At 31.6% G+C, this 25,918-nt stretch overlaps 1 protein-coding gene across 1 annotated transcript in view; it reads right to left on the minus strand.

Annotated features, from left to right (window-relative positions):
- The window catches only part of LOC119838010, a 27,305-nt gene extending 1,891 nt beyond the window's left edge, over nucleotides 1-25,414 (minus strand). Inside the window, exons 1-2 of the mRNA XM_038363822.1 lie at nucleotides 24,886-25,414; nucleotides 746-846 (exon numbers count right to left, since the gene is read on the minus strand). Of these exons, the coding sequence (XP_038219750.1) occupies nucleotides 746-846; nucleotides 24,886-25,333 (549 nt within the window). The 5' untranslated portion in view covers nucleotides 25,334-25,414. The remainder of the gene's footprint in view (nucleotides 1-745; nucleotides 847-24,885) is intronic.
- Between the last annotated feature and the right edge of the window lie 504 nt (nucleotides 25,415-25,918).

Below are 25,918 nucleotides of genomic sequence, written 5' to 3' on the forward strand. Positions count from 1 at the left end.
ATTCGAAATTCAAATGTAATATTTTTTTATAATTAAGTGTAACAGTATTTATGGCCAGACTAAGTATATCTTATATCTTTAAACGAGCATTTCTTGTATATATATCTTGTATATATATATATATACTAGCTGTGACCCGCGGTTATACGCGTAAGTCCGTATCCCGTAGGAATATCGGTATAAAAAGTGCCCATGTGTTATTTCAGTTGTCCAGCTATCTACGAAGCAAAATAGTATTATTATTCACCAATAGATGTCAGGAAAAAAAACACGAATAAAACACGAATATGACATTTGCTAAAAAAGATTCCTAGCTAGAATTTCATGGAAATCGTTGGAGCCGATTCCGAGATTCCAATTATATATATATATATATATATATATATATATATACAACAATTGCTCGTTTAAAGATATAAGATATGGAATCTCGGAATCGGCTCCAACGATTTCCATGAAATTTAGTATATAGGGGGTTTCGGGGGCGATAAATCGATCTAACTAATCTTTTTTAGAAAATGTTATATTCGTGTTTTATCGACTTAAACTTAACGCTTATAAACAATCTAACTTCACGAAGTTAAACCGAGCAATGCTCGGTCATCCAGGTACTTATGTATATATTGAGCAGAGTTTTGAATGCGTTAATAAATAGTTTTTGCAAGATTACTGAATAATTGTGTTAGCTCGTAAATTCTTTTTGTAATTATTTTTGTGTTAATAGCAGTTCTATATCATCTATTACCTTAACTAGCGATCCATTCTTCTCTAAATTCGCCTGTATACTGACGACTAATTGTCGTCTCACATCTATGATATTTTTGTTATACTTCTCTTCGTAGGGACCTGAAAAAATAGAAATAAATAAACATTAACTTTATTTATTTATCTTCACATAAAAGTAGGTACAATACCTGTTAATATGTATATATTTTTGTGTCATAGCGGACACATGTTGTTGTACAACTCGAAACAATTTACTTAAGAAAGTTTATATAAGTAAATTATATAAGAAAATTTATATAAGATTGATTATGAAGATTATATAAGATAGAGCGGTATTGTCCCCAAACTAACCTATACTACAGATCTATTATACTACCTATACAGAAATACATAAACTAATTAATAAAACAAATTTTGTATTTCTTATCTGCAAAGATGATACACATCTTTTCACACAGAATTAAATATTTTTTTACTTTATTTTACCTTTAACTACTTATCTAATAAAAATAGATAAGCCTCCAACGAACTAAAGCAAACTATATTACATACACCACGCAGTGCCAAAAATCCGCAGACTTCTTTTATGTTATTTTTAATCTAAGTTTTTATAATACAATTTAATTTCCCGGCCTATATCGGCCGGAATATACTAGAAAATCGGAATATACCTACGAAATAATCCATTTTCTTTGCTCATTACCAACAAAAATCCCCATTGAAAGGTATTTCAAAATGTTTCAGATAATCTACGAGCGACACACGAACATGGCTTACCCATTTGGCTGAAGGTTTATATCGCCCTTTTAAAATATATTCTTTGACTCCGTAAAATTATTAAATAGATCAAGGACTGAATTCGATTTTTCCGTATCTACAATTACTATTGAGTATAAGGAAGATATTATCTTAATACTGGCTTTTGCTCGCGGCTTTGCACGCGTTAAATCGGAGTAGTTTAATGTATGTAATTATACATATACACCTTCCTCTTGAATCACTCTATCTATTAAGAAAACTCCATCAAAATCTGTTGCGTATTCTTAAAGATTTAAGCATACATAGGGACATAGGGACAGAGAAAGCGACTTTGTTTTATACTATGTAGTGATATATAAATTACGTCTCACCTTGTTCGTCCGTGATAGGCTCCTAAACCACTCAACCGATTTTAATCAAATTTATATATCATGTGCAGTTTGATCCGACTTGGAAGATAGGATAGTTTATATTATTTCGATTACGATAATAGACTACCCGGGCGAAGCCGGGGCGTGCAGCTAGTATTGTATAAGTATATGCTCATATAATTAAAATTTATTTATTTGTACTTATACGTATTTTAATGTGTACTTTATTATTTTCTTGTGTTTGATTTTACGCGAGTATTATACATTTAGAAATTACTCTCCATGACCACGCTCGTGTAAAGTATTCGAAACGTCGGGTTAATAATATAATGAATAAATCGCGTTTAAAATCCGTTATAAAGTTTTTAATTTCTAAATATACACTTTGATTATTTTTGCCAAATTCAAAAGAAAAAATAAAATACATTCAAGTTATGACATAACACATGCAAAAATATGATTATAATACAACGACGAGACTTCGCGCACTGTTTTTATGCCAAAAATAAAAATAATTATACATTTCTACCTAACCCACATATAATTCAATCTTCAAGCTCCTCTCCAGGTATGTTGTTACATTATCTTGGTTTCTTAAACAAACACAAACGCTTCTCAAGAGCATTTACAAAAAAACACATCAACCCTCCGAAACACAATCCAGATGTTTGAAAAGGCCGTCTGAGATGATGTATTTTCTTGAAAGCCGGCAACTTTTCAACACGTCAGCTTTCCCAGTCTCGCGTATCCCTTATATTTTATATTTTAAAAACCTTCCTGTATCTTAAGAGCGCGTTTTTTATTTCATATAATATGCGGAGTAATCAATGAATCCTTCGACTGTAAGCATCTAAACTTCGATCTTAACTTTTTATGTATTCAGTGATTTTTAGGTTGCCTCAGGACTTTCGAATCGCTTACTCATTTTGATGATTGTTTTTTTATTTGAAAGCTGCTTACTTCCGGTTCGTTTAACATTTGTTATTGTAAAAAAAATAATTATTGTTCTAAAACGTTTATGTTACGGTAAAAACCGTAAAATAGCTACCGAAGTCATGGTAAAAGGACCACATAGCGAATTTTGTCTTATGGCTCTCTCATAATGTTCTAAATTAAATAAAAATTCTTTATTTCTTTTTCTTTTTTATTTCATTTTTCAATGCATTGTCACAATCATAGAAAAACGATATAGCGAAATCTATGTCGTGGCTGACAATCTATTCGCCCTCAACGCGTTATGGCAATAAAAAAAAACCATGACGCGTTCTATACATACATGTATTGGTTTACTACAACAGACATGCCGTTTTTACTAGAAACCCTTTTAAAATAACCTGAAAAACATTTTTTCCTAGATTGGGGGACTGAATCATTTAATATTTGTATTTTTGCTCATAATACAAATATTTATTTACCTTTGGATTATTAATGCCCATATAAAATGTATACAGGTCTTTGTGAGCGTGGTGGAACGAAATTTTCTTCTATTCAGTGTTCTTATAACCATAAATCTTATAAGCTTTCACTCGTGTGTGTATGAATGAATGAAAACGCTATATTGTAATATCAGATATGAAATTTAAAGAATATGATATTATTTATTATGTAAAGTGTTCTATAACGATACGTGTGAGACAACGGCTATTTAATGCGAAAATAGATAATTATATGTATGTTTTATGTTTGTTACCTCTGACATTTGGATTTAGTGAACTGATTTTGATGTTTTTTTTGTTTGAAATCTGGCAATTTCCGTGTTTGAGTTTGTTCTGTGTCGTTTAGTTTAAGTCTTTTGTTAAAAATGATTATCATAATCTACTATATAAAAATAAGTCGGGTTTTCCTTCCTGACGCTATAACTCCAGAACGCACGAACCGATTTCCACGGTTTTGCATTCGTTGGAAAGGTCTTGGGCGTCGTGAGGTTTATAGCAAAGAAAATTCCGGAAAAATTTCAACAGAAAAGCGGGAAAGACGAAGCCATCTGGTGGCGAAACGGAGTTCGCCGAGTTAGCTAGTACTACATAAATAGTAATAAGTAACATAGAAATTGTTACACGATTTCTGTTTCTTCTCTCTAACAGCACGAAAACATTCGCGGCATTATTCCTAAACCTTTACTCATCAAAATTTTGTAATCGTGGGATATAATATTATGACGAAAAGTCTCCCTTCCTTAGCCAGCGTTCTAGCGATATGACGTCATACATCATGATTAATGCTCAATCAGCTTTTACGGAGACACGTTTACGACCCTATGTACTGTATAAGCTAAAGTCACTTAAATTGAGTATTTAAATAACGTAAAACAAGATACAAATGAATCAATAGAAAAAATATAATGACAAATAACATGATAAATAAAAACCCTAAAAACACCCTACTTATGTTTTAAACCTACTATCCTACTAATATTATAAATGTGAAAGTTTCTAAGGATGTGTGTGTGTTTGTTGCTCTTTCACGGAAAAACTACTGAACCGATTGCAGTGAAATTTGGCAGGTAGACAGCTAGACAGCTGGAATAACATAAAGGCAACTTTTTATCCCGATATTCCTACGGGATGCGGACAAACGCGAGTGAAACCGCGGGGCGCAGCTAGTGCTTTAAGAATAGAATCAACTAAAAGTAGATAATAATTTTTATACTATGAATCCAATTCATGAACACAAATATCATCATATAATTCGTTCTTAGTCAATCAATAATATCGTGAATAAATTATTTTTTAACAGAAATTTAACCGACTTCAAAACCACTTAAAAGCCAAAAATATATTTTCACTTCTTTATGATAATAATAACGACTATAAGATTACAGCCTTGTTTTGTCCGCTCATTCAATGAGCTTCTCATTTTAGGGCATGCATCCGTTTCGCTGCATAAATACATTTAATAGCAGCAAAATTATGCCTATATTAGTTATAGGAATTAATTTTGAAGAAATTATATTTTGTATTTATAATGTTGTATTTCTTAATGCCACTGCTACGAAGGCGTATAAAGAATAAATTCCTTCACACTAATTATTCCATATGGATGCAAAATTTCGCATTTCAATTATATCATTTGTATTTTAATTATGTATGTGTACAGTTGTTATGGAATTAAATTTCGCAAAACACTCAATTATTGGAAATTCATTACACAAAGTCAGAAAGTAAATTAACAATTAATTGATAGTTTATAGCGTATATTGAAATTTAATTCTTAACTAGTGGTCCGCCCCTACTTCGCCTGTGATACCCCTAAAATCTATCAGGCATTACATGCATTTCCATCGTTAAAAGATAATTATTAGTGATAGATGTGTGGAAATTTCGAGAAAGAAATCAAAAAGGAACCTTTCATTGTACAGTTACGTTTTTTTAATACAAGCGGTCAGTCTCGGTTTCAGCTATGGTTTTTTCTCTCCATAAAAACCTTTACAGAAATTTGCCCTATTGGTAGATCCGTTCGAATTCTACATTTACCGATAAATTTTTATTTATGTAGATTTATTTAGAACAAAAGTGAAGGCGCCAATTAGGGATAACAGGTATAATAATTCCTTAATTGAAAAAAAACGTCCTTACCTCGGTTTAAAAAATAGAACTTCATTAACTGTACAAAAAAAAGATTTAAACTAAAAATGTTTTATTGGTCAAAAATCAATACCAGTGCCAATAATTCAAACACGTCGATAATTCAATTATCTCAGTTTTACAACTGACAGACTTGAGATTTATCGACGCAAATGTCGATAGCAGATGAAACTTTGACATGCAAAAGGGCGCGAAAATTAAAACATCACAGATTATTAATGTTTCTGATTACGCGCCATTTGTGCGCAGTGTAAACAATAAACATATTTTGTAATTTTTCGCACCACAGAGTAAATATGTCAAATCATCGAATGTTCTGTCAAACGTTTTTTTTTTACAAATCCGCCAAACATTTAAAATAAATAAAAATTTGCCTCTTAGTTGACGGTGACGGCTCTTAGCTTCTGAAGAAGTTTTGAGTAGTGTTTTCGACGGTAGTAAACACCGCGTTGGTTATTAAAATTTCATGCTATTACGAATGTCTGGTTCGTAGTTTGTTATGATACATTTTGGTGCTAGTGTGACCAAACATTCGTTTTAACCATGGTAAAAACCTTTTACCCTTTTTCCTATATAATTTTCATAAAAGCATACAAAATAAATCAGTAATTTACGTTAAGATATGTTTTCGAAATTTGCCTTTCGTGTCTTTATTAATTTCAAGGTTAATACTTATACTTGTTAATTTCAAAATAAGTCGATATTAATAATAATCTACTATATAAAAATAAGTCGGGTTTTCCTTCCTGACGCTATAATTCCAAAACGCACGAACCGTTTTCCACGTTTTTGCATTCGTTGGAAAGGTCTCGGGCTCCGTGAGGTTTATAGCAAAGAAAATTCCGGAAAAATTTAAACATAAAGGCGGGAAAAACGAAGCCATCTGGTGGCGAAACGGAGTTCGCCGGGTTTGCTAGTGCTTTATAAATATGAAATATTGAAAAAAAAAAATAGAAAAAACAAATGAGGGGGTCATTCGCTAAACCATAAATAAAATAACCATACATTACGCTTGTTTGAAAACGATCAGTCTGCTATCCGCCGTTTGCTATTTACTCAGCTCAAAGTCTAAAAGAGAATACTCTAATAATTAAATTCACATTATACAGAAATACCCATAGAAAATTTCGGTCACACGAGTACTTCCAGAGCAAGTGTTCAAATAAACTCAGACGCGCTGTTTCAATTGATGTACTAGTGTTTGCTTTGGCTCTTAATAGATGAGGCCAATATTGCGAGAGTTATTAACCTATTTGAATTACTAGATGAACAAATATGAATTGCTAATTTCGATATGAATAAGACTTTTTAATATTAATGCCACATGTATTATGTGGAATCGAGCACGCTTTGGTACGAATTGGGATATCTCGCACCGGCGAAGTACCACAACCCCACAGAAAACCGGCGTGAAATAGTAGCATGCCACTGTGTTTCATACGGTGGGTTGGGGAGCCGGAGGCCCGTTTCCATTTCTTCACCCTTCATAGTCCATTCCTACCTTCCAGCCGTCAATCCTTTCCTTATCCCTTATCACATAAAACGCAGTCACACCATCAGGCGAACCACCGGTTCAGTTGCCCGCTCTGACATAAAAAAAATAATGATATAATACGTTAAAGTGAGCGCAGCTTCACTCGCATTATATCGAAATAAAGTAAAAGCTGGATGCCATGTGGCAGATGGTAATTTATCCTGTAATTATATTTTTATTTAAATTGGAAACTATTCAATATGATTTAGATAAATATTTTTATATCCATCCAAGTATCAAAATAATAACAAAACTATCAAAGGTTACCTGGTAGAGATCGCTTATGAGCGATAAGGCAGCTTATTAAACACGTAAAGCTTTCAAAGTTACCAGTCAACACCTATCAATTGCACACAATTTTAATTTAGAAAAATATATTAAAACTGGTAACACCTGGACGAGTCCAACGCTCGATTAAAAAACGTGAAACAGTTTACAAAAAGCAAAACAAAACAACGATGTAGGCAGCGGAATATCAACATGTTAGATAGGAAAATATTCCAATGTTTTCAATAGCTTGGCTATCTACAAAACCGTACTAAACTTTTGGGACACAGTTCATCGGGTTTTAAATAAATATTCATTGCGTTTAATTTTCAGTTCTATAGCATTGAAATGCTTTATAAATTCGAACTCGCGTCTTTTTGCAATACCGTAGGACTGGAATAAATTCGATTACTGGGATCACGGGTGGCCGAGAGGCTAGGCTTTGCGTTGTAGACGAGTAAATGAGATTTCACTTTTATGGATTATAGTATAATGTGAATATTTTTAATTTATTTTCTATTATATTGAATCAGAAAAGTCAAAGCATCTAAACATAATAAAAACAAACGTGAAAATAACGTATAAACAACTTGTCATCCATATTTAGCTAACCGCACATGAAATTCCCGCGTTTTTATCAACGACGCAAACCGCATTTTCCTTCGTAAATATTATTTCATTCAATCAAAATTTAAAGTACACATTGCGGTATGCGAGTATGAAATAATTCGGAGACACGCGCTCAGAATAAATATTTTCTGTTACCTAAATAAACTCGATATTTCCGTTAAATAAAATAAACACGCGCCACATTGACTTCGATTATGCGACCAACTTTGTGGGTTAATCCCCAACTGTCGTATACGCAGTGATAGATAGAAGTGATAGATAGAGAAATGATGTGCTTTTAATATACTACGGATATATATTTTTTCTCTTTTAGGTAACAATTAGAATAGTGTGGGTTACTTCTATGATAAACTGACGTGTTTACCAAAATGTTTGTCAATTTTTCATATGTCAAATAATTATGTCAGAATCAAAAATAAACCACAAAACATTATTTAAACGGTTAGTAACAATATTTTGACTACACTTCTATACCAACATTAACATCTCAAATTCGAGGAAATGAGTGATCATGGGTTAATGAAAAAGTATTAAACGTCACACTATAAAATGAGTCTGAACCTTATGTAGCTACTTTATTATGACCGTAGCCTTATACATTATTAATGTAGCATATCGTAGAGCCATGCTACGGTAGTCTACAATGAAAAACCCCATTACTGTATTTCTTTTCAAAATTATACGTCAATGATATTCGTGCTTGGTTATATTTAGTATCGGCTTTTTACTGGCAATTTTGAATATCTTTTTATGACCAACTATTGGCATAGGGTAAGCCTCTTATATGCCCCAAAGGCTGGGAATTTGATTTACGCTTATGGGATAATATTAGAGGTACTTTTGAGACTATAGTTTTATGTTTATCTGTGTATTTATATCTAAACCTCCATATTTTTCTACTGACGCTCATAAGTTATTTGATAAATTAAGAACACCTAACATTAATTTATCCATCATCATTCTCTCACATACCCAATTAATTGGGGCAGTAAAATAAGAAGGTTTATCTCAGAAATATATTGTCATTGGACTTAGCAGCAGCAGAAAAAGAAGCAACACAGGCTCTGGCAAATGATATAGGATATGCCCAAGCAAAGATAACAGAGGAGTGGTATTGTTCTGAAGACACAAAACGCAATGTACGTCACTGCGATCGTCAGTAGCTCCTTTATTGAGAACGTTTTTGTTGCCCTTCGCCCTGAGCAGATGTCGTGTTCCTTGTATTCTGTGAACAAGCCGACACGCGTCATTACAAATTAAATTTTCGAACGCTCATAACATGCAGTATTTTAAGAAAACCTATATACATCCACCACCACCAGAACCACCAGCTCAGCTGCCCGCTATGACATAAAAAAAAACATAAAAAAAAACATCTGCATTGCCATATAAAGCAAGGCGTCTTTTCCATATTTGTTTATGATACTTAAACACCCAATGCTTAATCGAGGACACCAGCACATTCAATTTCTTGGGGAGTAGGTGCTTATGAGCGGCGTGGTTCACCATACCATAAAGCAAAAATTTGGTCTAATCTTCTCATTAATTATGTTAATTTTTTTAGAAAACCCGTTAAAACCCTTGATCTCTTCATGACAGTTTGTGAATCTAGGTTCCAATTATGTTGGCGTCGTCCACGAATACAAATATAAAACAATTAAACGTATTGAAAATATTACCGCAATAAAACTTAGTTTGTGAACTCTGATATTAAGACTTCAAGAACATAAAACGGCAGTTGTTTATTATATATAAAGAATACAAAAACATTGGATCATGGAGTGAGGTCCACGATTAAAACTTTTAGTTTACCTTTCTAATGTTAAAACCATACAAGGGCTATTTGACTCCAAGTTTAATTACGTTAAAATATAGGAGCAAACTTGAATCGACTAATTCAAAGAAATGGCAAAGCGAAGCCATAGAGGAAATTAGCTAACATTAAGTGAAGTTTATAAAGATTACGGCATAATTCCCTTGTGAATTTCAAAACGATTTAAGAGTCTTTTAGAAGTTATAAGCCGCTGAATTAAAACAATTTTACTTACTTGGCATTTTGGCGGGTTTCTTTTATCTTTAGATACTGGGCTAAGAATTATGGTCCATGATAATATTTCTGTTATAGCGTGGTTAGATTTGGTATTGTGCTGTAATCAATGCATTGTTAGTTTGAGATATCAGATGTGACTTATCTGCTTGAATATATTTTGACAGACATTTTAATTTTTTCAGTCTTTCTTCTTTTATGACGGCCATTATTCTTTTGATTTATATATCACGGAAATAGTACTAAACCACGGACGTAGTTTATAAATATTAATTATATTACGTCCATAGAACAAGTACTATATTTAGTGCTTATTATTTCCATGGCCTAACCGTAATGTAAATTATTATGAATTTCTATTTTATTTAATTACCGATTTTAACTATTACATAAGAAACCTACATGTTATTCTTGTAAAACATTTATTTATTTCTGAAATCGATTCGGCGAAAATTTTGCATTTACATTATGTTACGGCAAAAACAATAATCACACAATAAAAACGGAATAAAATCAATATTTGATATTTTAGGACGTGTTCACAAGATATTCGCATGAGTTATTGCTACATAATGCGTTATTAACTGCAATTTTACGACCGACTTGTCCCATTTTATGGCTCATAACATGAACGAATAGTAAACCTTACTATATTCGTGATATCGTAGAAAGCATATTGAATATATACCTAGTTATAATTGCACCATATGTGCTGCGAAAAGATATTTTTATGACACTGATAATAAACTTTTTCTACGTCAACATCTACACTAAAAGCATAAAGATGTTAGATTTTTTTTAATGTATCAAATGGATAAACCCTAATGCTATTTTAAATCAATTTTGTAAGTAGAATAACCATTTTTAACAAAATACTAAACCTTCATCTCATTGTCAGAACTGCCCCAAATTAAATGGTGCGGGAGACATCAGCTTACAAATAACAAAAAAATCTAGAGACATTTTTTAAGAGATTTATTCATTATATTATTTTATCAGTCTCCCTACGACCAGGCCGGCTGTTAGTGTTTGAAACTTTGGGTTAAACAATATAATGATTAAATGGATTAAATGGCGGATAAAAATAAAAAAATTAAATGGATTATAAAGTATTTAGTTTATTTTAAATCAAACAAAATAAACTAAAAGAACATAAAAATCAACTGGATATCAAAGGATCATGGGAACATAATATTGATTTATAATTTACTAGCTGCACCCGGCAAACGCTGTTCTGCCTTACTCTTATAGGGGTATGAAAAATAGATGTTGGCCGATTCTCATACATACCGGATAAGCACATAAAATTTCATCAAAATTGGTCAAGCCGTTTCGGAGGAGTATGGCAACGAAAACTGTGACACGAGAATTTTATATATTAGATAGTTCGTTTTAGTAAGTATCGAACAAGCGTTAGCCACAACTCTAAACTACCTTCTGGACAAAAACTTTTCTATTAGTCTCTTAGGAAAAGGAATTCAGAATTGGGCTTCGCTTAAGTTCCAAGAATAATAATTATGGAGCTAAATTATACCCATGGGATACCATAAGATGAATCTTAAACCCGCGAAACTAAGACATGAAATTACGCCGATAGCATTGTATTGTCTATCCTCTTATTCTTTACCTTTCTTAATTAAAAAAATGCTTATATAATCTAAGAACATATCACGATAAGCAGCAAAATCAGTACATCTCCGAGAGAACATAATCCTTTCAAACGTTTGAGACAAACAAATATCTAGAAAGTCTAAAGTGCCACACTAGGGACCTGAGACCTGATGTTTATAACACATGTCACCTCATTACAATGTACGTACTACAGCTGAAATATTGTACCAAAAAATTTCCAGCGAGCCTTTTACGTCGGCTATATTTAGCTTTACGACGCAAACATCCATAAAAGCGAATTCCACGTATTACCTGCAGAATATTAAAATATTAAGGAAACGCGCACGTCGGGGGTGTTTTGAATAATAATAATAATATAAATACTTCCCTTCGCATCTTGCTAATCTCGACGCGTGATTAAACGGTCTTTAATTAAACATTCTTTATGGCGAACAATGAAGAAATTTTGAATTACTCAAGTCTTTTCGAAGGAACGTGAGTTGAAGGTGGATGAAATTGGTGACGCAGTTATTATGCTATATTACATGTTGAGACTTACATAACGGGTAAGAGAGTGTTATGTATATATATTAAGAACCATCACAACCAATACGAAACATTATTTCAATGATTACAATATTGTATCGATGGAACGCGGCCTTTGTTAAATTTAATTTATAGTTTTATAGCATTGAAATGCTTTATAAATGAGAAATTTTGAAAGAATAGAAAAAATTTGATCACGAGGCAGGATCCTGGTTCTTAATCATCTCAATAGATGGCGTGGGGTGCCCCTTAGGCACATGAAACAAAAGAGTAGAAGAAATTCGATTACTGTGGCAGGATCACGGGTGGCCGAGCGGCTAGGCGTTGCTACGGTTAGGCAAGATACGCAGGTTCGAATCCTGCCTCGTGATCAAATTTTTTCTATTCTTTCAAAATTTCTCAATCGTGCATATTATTATAACCAGAGTATTGGTGAGTTAGGCATAGGCATAGGAAATAAACTCCAGAGAAATACTAGATTTAATCGAAAAATATATGTCCGACGTCGGAGTCACTATAAGTTGTAAAAGTAAAAAACCATGCCTTAATATAAATCGAACTCAGTATACAGGAATTTTATAGATGCCATAAAACAATTCATCTAACAAGCTCCTCTCAGGTGCATCATTGGATTCAAACAAGAATGGAAATCGATAGAAATTAATTAAGAAAGATGCTAGACGTGAGACGTTCAGTAAATTCTTCTTATTACGGTATTATGAATTGTTTTATAGACAAAGCTCATTGTGCAGAGTATTTAAGATAAGAATTAACTTTCATATATACTATGAAAGGAAGGGACTAAGTATAATACTCGAAATCTTAATAAAACTACACGTCTAATTCGTTCAATGCGAAATAATAAAGAAAGTTATTATTCGAATGGAATGTGAGTAAAACCGTGGTGAAACTAATAAAAACTGAATTCAGAATTTGCAGTAAAGTTATCATCGACAAAAATATAATTCAAGATCTATAGTACCTAAGAAATTTAATTTCTTTGACAGTCTGAGTATCGCTGCTATTTTTGTCTATGACTGTTAGTTCTTTTAGTTGTTTACAGTTAAAGTTATTCTGGATGATATCATAAGAAGTTGGCAAAAAATAGCCGATGTGTGGGCAAAGTAGCCTACACAGCTGTGGTAAGTGATAGACTTTTCTAAATGAAGCGATCACCATCGGCCGTTAAAAAATGATTTCCCGCTTTTAAGTGGTAAGATATAAAGAAAGGCATCAAGCCTTAAAGAAAGGAATAAGGAATAAAGGAATGGAATATGATGGAAGGGGAAAATATACCGAATCGGGAACCAGAGGGAGATATTTTAAATATACTCGAGATACCGGTATTTTGTGTGTATTTTTGTTAGGAAATTTGCGTTGTCCGCTTTTAGTGTGTAAGGAATATGAAAAGGATTGAAAACGGGAATAAAGGAATGGACTGGGAAGGGTCAGGAATACAATACGGGCCCCCAGCTCCGAACGAAACTCACATTGGCATGCTACTATTCCATGATGATTTTTATTCTTACTTCAATACAAAATACTATTTAAATAAAAACAAATAAACGTCTTCTCGACATTTAAAGGCACGATGTCTTTATACACAAAGATAACATCTCAAGCAACAATTGCCACTTTAGAAACAAACATTTACAACTCGTAAAACTGTGTTTTTCAAACTCGACGTGATTGTTTAACGCATTGCTTAGTACCAGTCCATATAAAAGTAGATATCTATTAGCTGGCTACTGGTTTTTGTTGAAATGTTTACGTTCAGATCTAAACAGGTTAAGGTCAGTGAGATTGTAAGTATAGACATCTAATCTAGTCTATTTTTGTAATCTGCATATTGGAAAATGTAAAAAAATCTGATGTGATGAGTATACTCGTATGATTCTACATATTTTAAAAATTGAAAATCAGTAAAATTATGTAATGAGAAGCTTACTGATTTTCCATTTTTAAAATATAAAAGAAATACTATAACCAAAAACGTGTATGTAATGTATATATATAATAATATTTAAAACTTGTAACTTGACGTAAATTTACAAGTTGTATTATCCTATAATTATCTGTCACATTTATTTTTATTTGTTGAATCTATGTATCCTATGTATAAGATATGATGTAACAGGTGTTGGACGACCATATTAAATGGATAAAATAAAAATAAAACTAATAAAAATTTAAAGATTAAAGCAATTGCCACGGTCACAAATTGGATACCAATTGTTTGCAGATGTTCTTTAGCTTGTTTGTATAGAACCCTCAATGTCATGGTTCCGAAATCGGCGATAGCGATCGCGCTTGGCCGATTTTTTGATTATGTGTCGGAGAAACTATTAAAAAAAACAACGAGGGTAATTGAATGAATTTTCACCGATGTATTTGTTATAGCATCTTAATAAAAATAAGGATTAATCTGGCACGAAATAAGATTTCTTACCTTCGCTTTGAGCATATGTAATCATTATATTCATATGTAATTATTTATTATAATCAATTTTGTATTATAAATACTGAAATAAGCGTCAATTATGTCATTAAACAGCTTAAAAAACTATCAGCCAGTAAAACCGGCAAAATAACCGATGTCATTAGTGTTATGCGGAAAATTCAGTTCATCTATAAATAAACAGACGGACAGAAATGCGGCACATACATATATAAATAAGTGGCGACTGACTTTTGTTTTCATAAGATTATGATATTCTGTGTAACATATATCATAATGTTTGACTTATGTGTGGGTATAATTTTCAAACACGTAGTAGTGGGTAGGAGGGCGGGGGGACTGTAAACCAGCGCTCTCAATACGAAGTCAGCAAATGCTGAGATTGCTATCTTTTGTAGGTTATATCATACCTATAAATGGGCGTATTCTTGTCATAAATACTTTTTATTAATTTCTGATACAGTTCCCTTTTAACTGGAATAATTATGACAATTTTACTTAAGTGTTGTTTCTCTTTTTTATAATTACATGCTTCATCTGGATTGAAATAAAATTATCATATAAATCTGTGAATAAATAATTTTTTTGAGAGTAGTATATCGCATAATAATGTCTGTTCTTTTATGTTTTTTACAGTTAAGTGTTAACAATGAAACAAATAATATGTATTTGTTTATTTACTACTAGACGCTTGTCCCAGCTCCGTCCGGATATCAACATATGATTTATACTAAGGTAGCATTAATCGGGTTAAAAACTATCCTATCACCCAATTCTGCTTATACCCTGTCTGTATACCAAATTTCATCAAAATCCGTTCAGTAGGTTCAGCGTGATTGACGAACAAATATCCAAACAAACAAACTTTCACATTTATAATATTAATAAAGTGATGCAATTGAGTCTCAGTTCCTTAAATATATGAATAACATTATTATAATATTTTCCCATGGATAATATTCGGGTCACAATCATAAAAGAAGACCCCAGGGGTCTTTTGGAGGACGTACATTGGGACATACGTAGATTCTACACACAGAAGGCCTTTAATGAATTTTAATGTGATCTGGGAATTATTATTACGTTTTCAAACTTTATGCGGTAATGACTGTGGGGAAATATATATAGGATAAGATCCTATTTAGGCATTATATTTATATTCAAATATATACATGTATAGATCAGCAATTATTAGTTCCTCACTTGTTTACATAAATATAAAAAAGCATGGGTGTGGGTTATGAAGACTCAAAGATATTAATACAACAAATAATTCAAAAGAAATATCTTTTTTGAGATTGTTCTTATAAGATCCATAGATACCACTTATGATACTACTATTACAAATGCAAATGTGTGTTTGTTTATCTTTCGTTTATGTTGCAACAAAACGACTTTATGCTACGACTTTTGTGTTTGGAGATAGAAAGTGTCATAGGTTACATTTTACCTCGGTGAAACAGATTCTCATAGAAACTTGCTCTGACTACCCGGGCGAAGCCGCAGGCGGAAAGCTAGTAAAAGATATATTTTATTTTACTGTAGTGAACGGTATATATAACACTGTACCCATCGTAAATTTCTAAAAAAATAATAAAAATATGTTTAAATAATGCAAATTCTTAAATTAATGTCTGGAAAACTTCATACATTAATTTAATTTCAACTCTATCACTTATCATTTATCATTTACAAAGTTCAAAACTTACTACAGTAATTAATAGGTGTATTTCAATTGTTTTATCAAACGAAGACGGCAAGTTGCGGCTGTCTGGAATCTGTTTAAATGACAAATTATTGAATAGATACCATTACCTCCTTCAATTTCTATTGTGTTCAAAACAAAGAAATTGCGTTTCAGTAAAGCAATATTACAATCAAATATTTTATCTGTATAGTACTTAATTAAACAGTTATACTTCTTATATTGGCCTCTCCTAGACAAATCTTTTTTCTCTTTGTAAGTTAAAAAAAAAGTATTAAATTACTATATTATCCTTGCGGGGTCAAATCCACCAAACCATTCTTGATACTTGTACTAGATCACGGTGGGTAGCTAACCCGTAATTTTTTCAATTAATTACAAGATATGCCCACGAAAATGCTGCAAACAGAATCTTGTAACAAAGACAGCTGTACATCTCTCGTGAGTCGTGTCTGTCAGAGTTATGTATCTTTTGGACCGCAGTAGGAAGACATTTGCTTTGTATATTCTATTATGGCCGCTATAACAATAAATAAGATTTAGAAGTTAAAGACTTTTTAGCGGATTTTCAACGCGATTTATTCATTATATTATTAACCCGACGTTTCGAACACTTTACAGCGAGCGTGGTCACGGGGAGACTAAGATGTTTCATGTCTTGAAGTTTAAAATCCGTAAAAAGTCTTAAATTTCTAATATGTATGAAATATTTCATAAAGACTATTTATTAAACGTATGCTTATACAGTAAAAACTAGTTCAAAATCCAACTGAGAAACACGTATTTTTTTCAAGTCCTCCATTTCCAATCCATCTTCTTTATTTTCTCTGTACTTTAATATTATTAATTGTAAATTAATTATTATACACACAATGGTATCAATGAAAACGAGCGATTTCTACGTTATTATTATATTATATAACATTGTGTTTGGAATTTCTCAGTAGAATTATGGAATTTGGAATAGTGCCCAGATTATGGCAATAAGCCCTATTACACGAAGGAAGACTCTAAGCAATTAGCGAAATGTAGATTGTAGGTGTATTATTGGGTCACATTTGTATACTAAGAAATAGAAACATGATGACAGAACTATAATAAAGTATAATATGAATAAAATTATATATATTATATTACGTTATCAAATAAAATTCCTTTATTTGATAACGTTTTGTAGGTTTTAATTTTATTTAGGTACTTGTATGATAATGAATATGTAATATTTTATGTTATGAAACTCTTACCTAAATGAGAATATCGAATACCTAACATGTACCCACCGCTTCACGCTTCAAAAGATTCAACGCGAAGCAAAAGCGAAACGTAGGCGAATAACCAGCGTTTTACTACCGAACAATTTAGTTTCCTATTTCTAAACATTTCTTTTTCAATAAATAGTTGAGTGTATAAAGATATAAATCCCGGTTACGCGTTTCTTACACGGAATGCGACAAGCTGATTTACACTTCAAATAATTTACTCTATGTGCACCGAAATAAATAGTATTTAGGCGCCCGTTGCTAAATACAGCTTGCGTCAAGTGTTCAATTATTTCACCTGTAGAAAATTTAACCTTTAACTGTAGTAAGATGGTGAAACTAGTTGCAGAAAACTCTAGAAACTTCTGTTTATACAAATGAACAAGCCCGTGACTTCGCTCGCGTGGACTTAAGAATTTTTTATCACTTGAATATTCGAAGAAGAATTCATATTTTTACGAGTTTAGATACGTATATGTCATTATTATTTGTTTTAGCAAAAAATCGTCGAGGAAGCTTCTATTTTATTTTAAAGAAGTTTTTGCCTGCGACTTCGCACTTCTTTTGCCCTACTTTTTAACCTTTGAATCACACTATATATCTAAAAAAAAAACAAATAATTTGAAGATCTAAGCATACAAACGCACAGACGGCGAAAAGTGACTGTATTTTACATGATGTAGTGTTACGATGTACAAGTTATTATTGGAAGCCAATCAGCTGAATGCCCAAAAACCATACCAACAGCAATATGTAAAAGTATCCTACCGTGACTGAAATAGCACATTTTTTATTATCAGACGACATTTTAAAGTATCGAGTATAAATATCAGGTTATTTATAAATCATGGACAAACGAGTCAACATCATAAACATTTCAATATCGTGAGTCACTTTTAAAATGTTAATAATTTACAGTTTTTCGCGAGAAAATTTTTATATTTTTCAGATTTATAACATCGATTTCGGCTTATATCTTAAATAGGTAGTGTAAAATTATTGGCAGGATTTTTATAGAAGACAGGGTCGTTCAATATTATGATATTATTAATTTCTGCTGTCATCGGTTGAGTCGATATTCTTGGTTGAATCGAGATAGAAATATGAGGCATAAAGGTGGCAATTTTCATTCAGGATTAATGCTAGCAAGCAGCATTTGTCAAGTCTTCTAGAAATAACTCTAGATATTACTAATCAATTTGTCAAGCAATATATATTGATTCTATTATCTATAAGTATATTATAGATCTAAGTGTCGATTAAGCGGAATACACTTAAACTAATGCTTTTTTAGTTTCATAATTACAAAACCACTTAAATATTATTATTTTTAACTATAAAACAGATTAATTATAATTTAGCAGAAAAATCTCTTAACCTTAGATATTATATAGAATAATATGCCGTTATAAGATTACAAAAATAAATATAAATATTTGTTCTATAATGTGTAAGCATGTTTGGTGGCCTTGAATTATATTCTGCATGCATTAATCATATAAACAAATCAACCTTTTATCGATTACCTACTTTATCCACTTTGTATGAATTTTATTTTTAACTTTACCTTTTTACTTATTTGTTTTTACTTTTTTTACAAGTTTAACACATTACCTTTTAATTTTCCACTATGATTATTTGAACCGGTTTTTGATTAAAAACACAAACTTTAAATAAAATTAGTGTTATATAGTCCTCACTGCAAACAGATAATATTATATATGCCAATAAAATACACTTATTTGTTAAACAAATCTTAAAACTTTTAGTAGACATTCTTTAAAGTGGGTGTTTAAAGCGTCCATTAAAAGATTTGTGAACTGATGTTATTAAATAATAAAATTAATAGTATAACACATTTCTCAGTAAGTGAACGCTCACGCTGGTGACTGAATTTTTCAAGGAAATCTTACTACTACAGATTAAATATACATTTCAAAATTTTATATAATCTGTGGTGATAAGTCGAGGTTAACGTCATGGCTTTCGAATGCCTAAATTTTCAATTCATAGATTAGAAGCATAATCTAATATATAAAAATAAGTCGGGTTTTCCTTCCTGACGCTATAACTCCAGAACGCACGAACCGATTTCCACGGTTTTGCATTCGTTGGAAAGGTCTCGGGCACCGTGAGGTTTATAGCATAGAAAATTCAGGAAAAATTTCAACCGAAAAGCGGGAAAATCATTTTTCACATACAACCATCTGGTGGCGAAACGGAGTTCGCCGGGTTTGCTAGTGTGTTATAATTGTTCCTTATCATCTTAAATAATTTTTTGATATTAATATTTTTATTATTAGTTTCCTCGTCAGTGTTACAGTTCCATCATCTAGACCTTCCTTAGGTTACTTAATAAAAAATAGCATACGTGCTAGTCGCCGCCTCGATTTTCGAAAGTTCCTTTCGGAGAATCCATGTTCAGATCCTCGTTTCCCTATCACGGGACCGCACTTGGAATATTTATCTAAGTACTAAAGTTTGTTCAGAGGTAGGTAATTGATGTGTCCATAGGTAGCATAATATTATATGGGTAATTGTGAATCATAACATCTAATATATAAAATTCTCGTGTCACAGTTTTCGTTGCCATACTCCTCCGAAACGGCTTGACCGATTCCTCTGAAATTTGGTAAGCATATTGGGTAGGTCTGAGAATCGGCTAACATCTATTTTTCATACCACTAAACGATAAGAGTAAGGCAGAACAGCGTTTGCCGGGTGCAGCTAGTTGTATATAAATATTATAATTGTTATCTAATTTATCCAAGAATATGTTCCTATTTCTATATAATTTCCGTACACATGATTGGATAGACAAAACTTTAAATTGTTAAAAAATTATTTTCAGATTACTTCACGTTTGAATTCATGCATGATTCTAAACTCAGTACCTAAATTTTAAAATTTTAGTTCAAACCTAATCTAGCAGTAGAAAGTAAACTAAACAACGCTTAGAACACGCCTTCTTTCAAGATAGTGAAAAGGACCCACGACCTGCACATGGTTTACAAAATTAATATATAACGTTAATAACTTAAAATGCTGTTCTACTAATACTAAATGGAACTACAAAATATTAAGAACAGCATTATGTAGAGCTAACAACAGGAAAGTTCAAATATAATTAGTGGGCATGAAACTAAATGCCACGTCTGTCCGGTAGTGACATTCTTTGATGTCAACTGAAAATCTTGAACGTGGTTTATTTTTATTTCATCGGTAACATAAGAAATGTCTATGGAAAATGTTCCAAGGCGATATATATGTTTGGAGTTTCAATGCTCAACTACTGGTCGTTATAGGCGAGATATTAATATATTAAAATATTAAAACAAAATCCTTTCATAAACACATACACGCCTAAATAATTTTCTTGCATTTTATGTGTACATTCTAATTATTTTATTAACCATAATTAATAAGGTAGTACATTTATTAGAAATATTGTTATATATTGAATAATTGATCATAATTATTTAATTAGCAGTCAACACCGGTTTCAACTGTGGCTCATTTTTTGTCTCTATAAGAACCTTTCTAGTGATTTAACAAAAACGTTTAAAAAACAGATAATTAATATTGATAATGCCATGTAATTGGGAAATATATAACCTCTAAATATCTGCTAACTTTGAATACATTTCGCACCCTGTTTATTTTTTATTCAATTAATATAGCTTATATAGCATTATGTTATCTACTTATGCTAAAGCAAATTTATGTCAGCAAGCAGAAACCGATAATGTTTAACAGCAATACCACAAATCGTTACATATAAAAAAATACACAGCTTTAAACTGCAGTCGTTTCTAAGCATTTTATATACCGAAGTTGTTACCATGGACACGTGATCCCTATTTTTTTAACAATACGGATCAAATTTGTTTGCCTCGAAATGTTTTATGCTGACCGAAACCGTAATAAAGCGTTTTATTATTTTCTGAAGAAGCGAAGCATTTAAAAACTGTATCCTGAATAAAAGTGACATAAACGGCGACGTTTTCTCTGTTTTGATGTTTTTCGTGTTGCGAATTATTTGATGATATACTTATGTTTGTATATCTTCTATTTATCTCAAATTGGAGTTTGTACATCTAGATTTATTAATTTTTACACGCTTTTTATTAGCTTCACCTGTATGTTTGTTTGTAACCGACTTCTTTGGGCGCGATTTTGACCCACTTTAAACGGCCAGATTTCGTTCAAACTTTGTAGATTTATTGAGGACCGATGACAATACACTAGTTTGATAAAATTATTCCAGTTTTCAATTTGCAAAATATGATTTTTGTCAAAGCGTGTTTTTTAGTTTTTTTAAACTATTATATTTTATTCATAATACCCATTTCTTTCAGCGAATCTTACACCAAAAAGGTTATATGGCATAAAATATTATGAAATAAGTTTCAGTGTAACGCAAAATATGAACAAAGCCCTTTAAGCGTAGAACTTTTAATAAATTATGAACTTTAATTACGATATTACACTCAGGCTTGTGAAATTTAAACACACGATAAAGTTATTTTGCCTGATAATGGGTAAAATTTTCAAGTTACACTGGCAATACTTAATACGTTGAATATCTTCAAAGAATATGTAATAAAAGGCGCTAATTATAATTTTATTAAGACTGAGACTACGTGTCTATTTTATTACAAAGTGATAAAATAAAAATATAATAATCAATAAATTTAAATTATTCATAAAATATTTACTTCAATTTATTTATTATATGACACTTTCAACCCAGTCAAAAAAAAAAACAGACAGTTCTGGGGTTCAACCCCCCTAGTCCTTCCCTTATCCACCTGAGATTTAACTTATGTCCTTTCTGGCGTCGCTAAACTTTATATGTACAAAATTTCATCGAAGTTGGTTCAGTGGTTTAGGCGTGAAGGAAATTCTAATGTATATTTTGCCCTTAGCGTTTAACACGTACCTATTTCCCCGTCGACCAAAAGATTGTCTTTCGTTATCTATATCAGTTTATCAATCTAAAATTAACATTCAACGTTCATAGATGTATTAAAAGTTTATAACTTCCAATATTTTATTACTGTACTATAACCGTAATGAATAACAGTATCTTACTGCGAACCTCCTCTTTTATAACTTTTTACTTTGATGAGATAATACGGAATACTTTGACTTAGCTTAGATCTATTGTAGGTACTATTATTTCCATATTAATACAATAAGACACCGATTTTAAAAAAAGCAATATGCTTTCTTACTTACGTCCATAATCTTTAAACGTTTAAATTAATTGTTTTTGTTTTACACTTTTTAGAATTAGATTTCCTCTAATTACTACAAAGCGTAGATAATACATTATATATGTATTGGAGTATAAAATGTGTCACGTTGTAGACGTAATTAGTACATCTTGTTAAGGCACTAAATGCTTGTTCAGTAATGATACAGACATATTCTGAGATACATACCTTTGATAATATTACGATAAACTTGAACACGAACAAAAGATGTTATAATTAAAGTTTGAAGTGTAAGGTAACGTGAAAAATGATTGTTATATTATCAACGTTTATAGTTATGTTAGTATATCTAGAAAAAATACCGTTAATATTATAATTTTATTAATGTATATTATTTTTTAACTACGAATAATATGAGGTACTTACACCTGCGTAAGAAATGCAAAAGATATGAAATTTATAAAATGTAGATGAAAATTTCTCTCTTGAAAAGATTTGCAAGAATAACAAGTAGAGATATGGATTTATCTTTCGATTAAGTTAGCCAAATTACAAATACTACTAGCAATTTTAGTGACTGATGTTGATATGAACTAAATAGCGTTCGCATTTAATTATGAAGGATCTTGACAGTCAAATAAGCGTTTTCTCGAAAGCTAAGCATTTTGTTTTAGTAGATTAGAACTTTATTATTCTAATTAGATTCCCCAGATCGAACCGGGCAGAGCCAGATGTGGTAATAATTGCTTTTATTAAAGAAAAAGTATATGTAATTATTTAATAATTAGATATAGGTACTTTCTTTTATTAGGCATTACATTGACAATGATCGTCGTCCACAATATATCTAAGCATAAAATAATGATAATATTCATTAATTTCCCAGTGCACTCAACACCACACATGCATGGATTAACCTAATTTTCATAATTTATCTGAAAGATTAAAACCGACATGCCGATATTAAATTATTGAACAATATTGGGGGTCATTTTGAACGGAGTTAAGTGATATTTATAGTGCAGGATTAAATATTGAAATAGCAAAAGTACAGTATTTCACTTGATAATTTATCAAAGTGACGTTTCCTTAAATGGAAGACGTTTTCAATTCAATTTTTTTTTTTGGACCCGAAAAAGATCAAGTTTTTTTTTGACATCCCACGGGAAAGGGAATTATACGGGCTAAGTGCAGGACTATCCATCTTCACAAGCAAAGCCGCAGGAGGAATGCTTACAAATTAAAATATATGATATGATACATGAATATAAATAATTTTCATTTTGTTAAATGTGTTCATTTAAAATAAATTATCTGAAAGTTTTTACAAGATTTTACTATGTCTATGTCGTGTGTTTAAATTAGCGAGATTTTTTTACATTAAATTAAAGTGTCTAGAAACTTATGTTGTAAAAAAGGTAACCTTTGCAATGCTAATATAGCAAATAAATCACGTTTGTGATCAAATATAAGCTTTGTCTTTTACATACGACAGTGTACTCTTAGGTATAACTATTTATTAGTTAATTTATTTCATGGCACCAATAACAAATTATATTTTAACTTACAATTGAAATGGCAATAAAATAAGAAAATGTTTATTTTATATTACATATCTACCATTTTTACTAAATGTTCATTGTATTTTTATACTTTTAATTGATTGTTGAAAAATATCAATAGTGCTTATAACAGTGATATATCAAAGCAGGGTTGAATTAATAGATATAAGAATATAAAGTAAAGTTTCTTATATCTAATATATACGATATATTAGACATAAGAAACATTACTTTAAACATATTTTTCCACATCGGTGATATTCTACATTTAAAGCTTATTTCCAAGGCAAAGTTGTATGCCATAGTAAATTAGCCTTTTCAGAATCCAATTTTCTTGTAACAGCTTTACGTAACTGTTAAAGTTTTGTCTGAAGTTGGTCCAGATGACAAAGTAACAATGTTAAATAAATAATAATTATTTCCTAATGTTCTTTACTCTCTTGTGTAAACTCTAATTCACATTTTAAACTTTTATATTTATCTTTTATGATGTAGAAAACGTATGGCGAGTTTTAAGCTAACCGTACCGTTTTGTAATTGAATAACACCGAAACTATCGTGAAAAAGTCACGTAGAAGAATGTAATACAACAATATATGTTACTCACCCTCAAGAGCCTGGAACATTAAAGCGCCAAGTATGCTGTAAACCAATAAACACAACGTCAAGAAGAAATGCGTGAACCATTTCTTAGACCACAACTTCAACTTGTTATAAAACCAAAAAGCAGTCTTTTCACCAACACTTAAACCACTTTTCGCTGTGTTCATAGTAAAGTCTTTAAATCCTTCGAATTGTTTGAACATAAACTCCGACGCTTTGTTGTGATACATGTGAACGAAGGGGTTGAAATAGGGGTTCGCGTGTGGGTCGGATATGTGGGACACCGCTGTCTGTGGGGCCCTTCCGTAGTACTGCGTTTGGCCCCAGTGGATGGACGACGGTGTGTTTGGACCCCTCGGTGTTACAGGGGTTGGTATCGTGAGCATTATCTTCGGCCTTGGTTTTGGCGGCGGCGGCGGCGGTTGACTAGGTGGGACATCTAGAGGATCCATTGTTGTTTTCACGTCAGATGACAGTCTGATAAATTTTGATCATGAATTAAAATGTTCACGGTAGACTTGCGCGTGTCCGGCGTGGATGGACACTACTTTATAAATAAACGAGAGTTTGCTTCCCGTGTCATCGGCTCATCTGGCCTTTAGCTACTCTGTTTAAGATACAATTTTCGGCAAACGGCTGTGCCTACGCACTTCTTAGAAGCAGACGCTTAAAACATATTACATCTTAATTATTTTTATTTTAAATGGGAATTATACATTTTGCAGGAAAAATATTACAAACATTTTATTATATATCAATGACGCTTCCGAGTTAATCTAATTGCAAACACGCAAGCTGAGTTTTTATTATTTCCTTACAAAAATTGGCTCTTGACCTAGTGTCTGTAACGCTATTGAAATATATCTCGTGTTACAAAGTGGTAAATATGGATGTACAATGAACATCAAACGAAGATTTTTACAAGTAGCTTTGTGATTTTGATACCTTCATGATATATAATCCTTTTGTGTAGAATATTTCATTAATATGATATGTGGGTCTTACCAAAAAGTTCCGCTATACTTTTCTTTAAGAAA

Source organism: Zerene cesonia, chromosome 29 (assembly GCF_012273895.1).
Source record: "Zerene cesonia ecotype Mississippi chromosome 29, Zerene_cesonia_1.1, whole genome shotgun sequence".
Classification (NCBI taxonomy): domain Eukaryota; kingdom Metazoa; phylum Arthropoda; class Insecta; order Lepidoptera; family Pieridae; genus Zerene; species Zerene cesonia.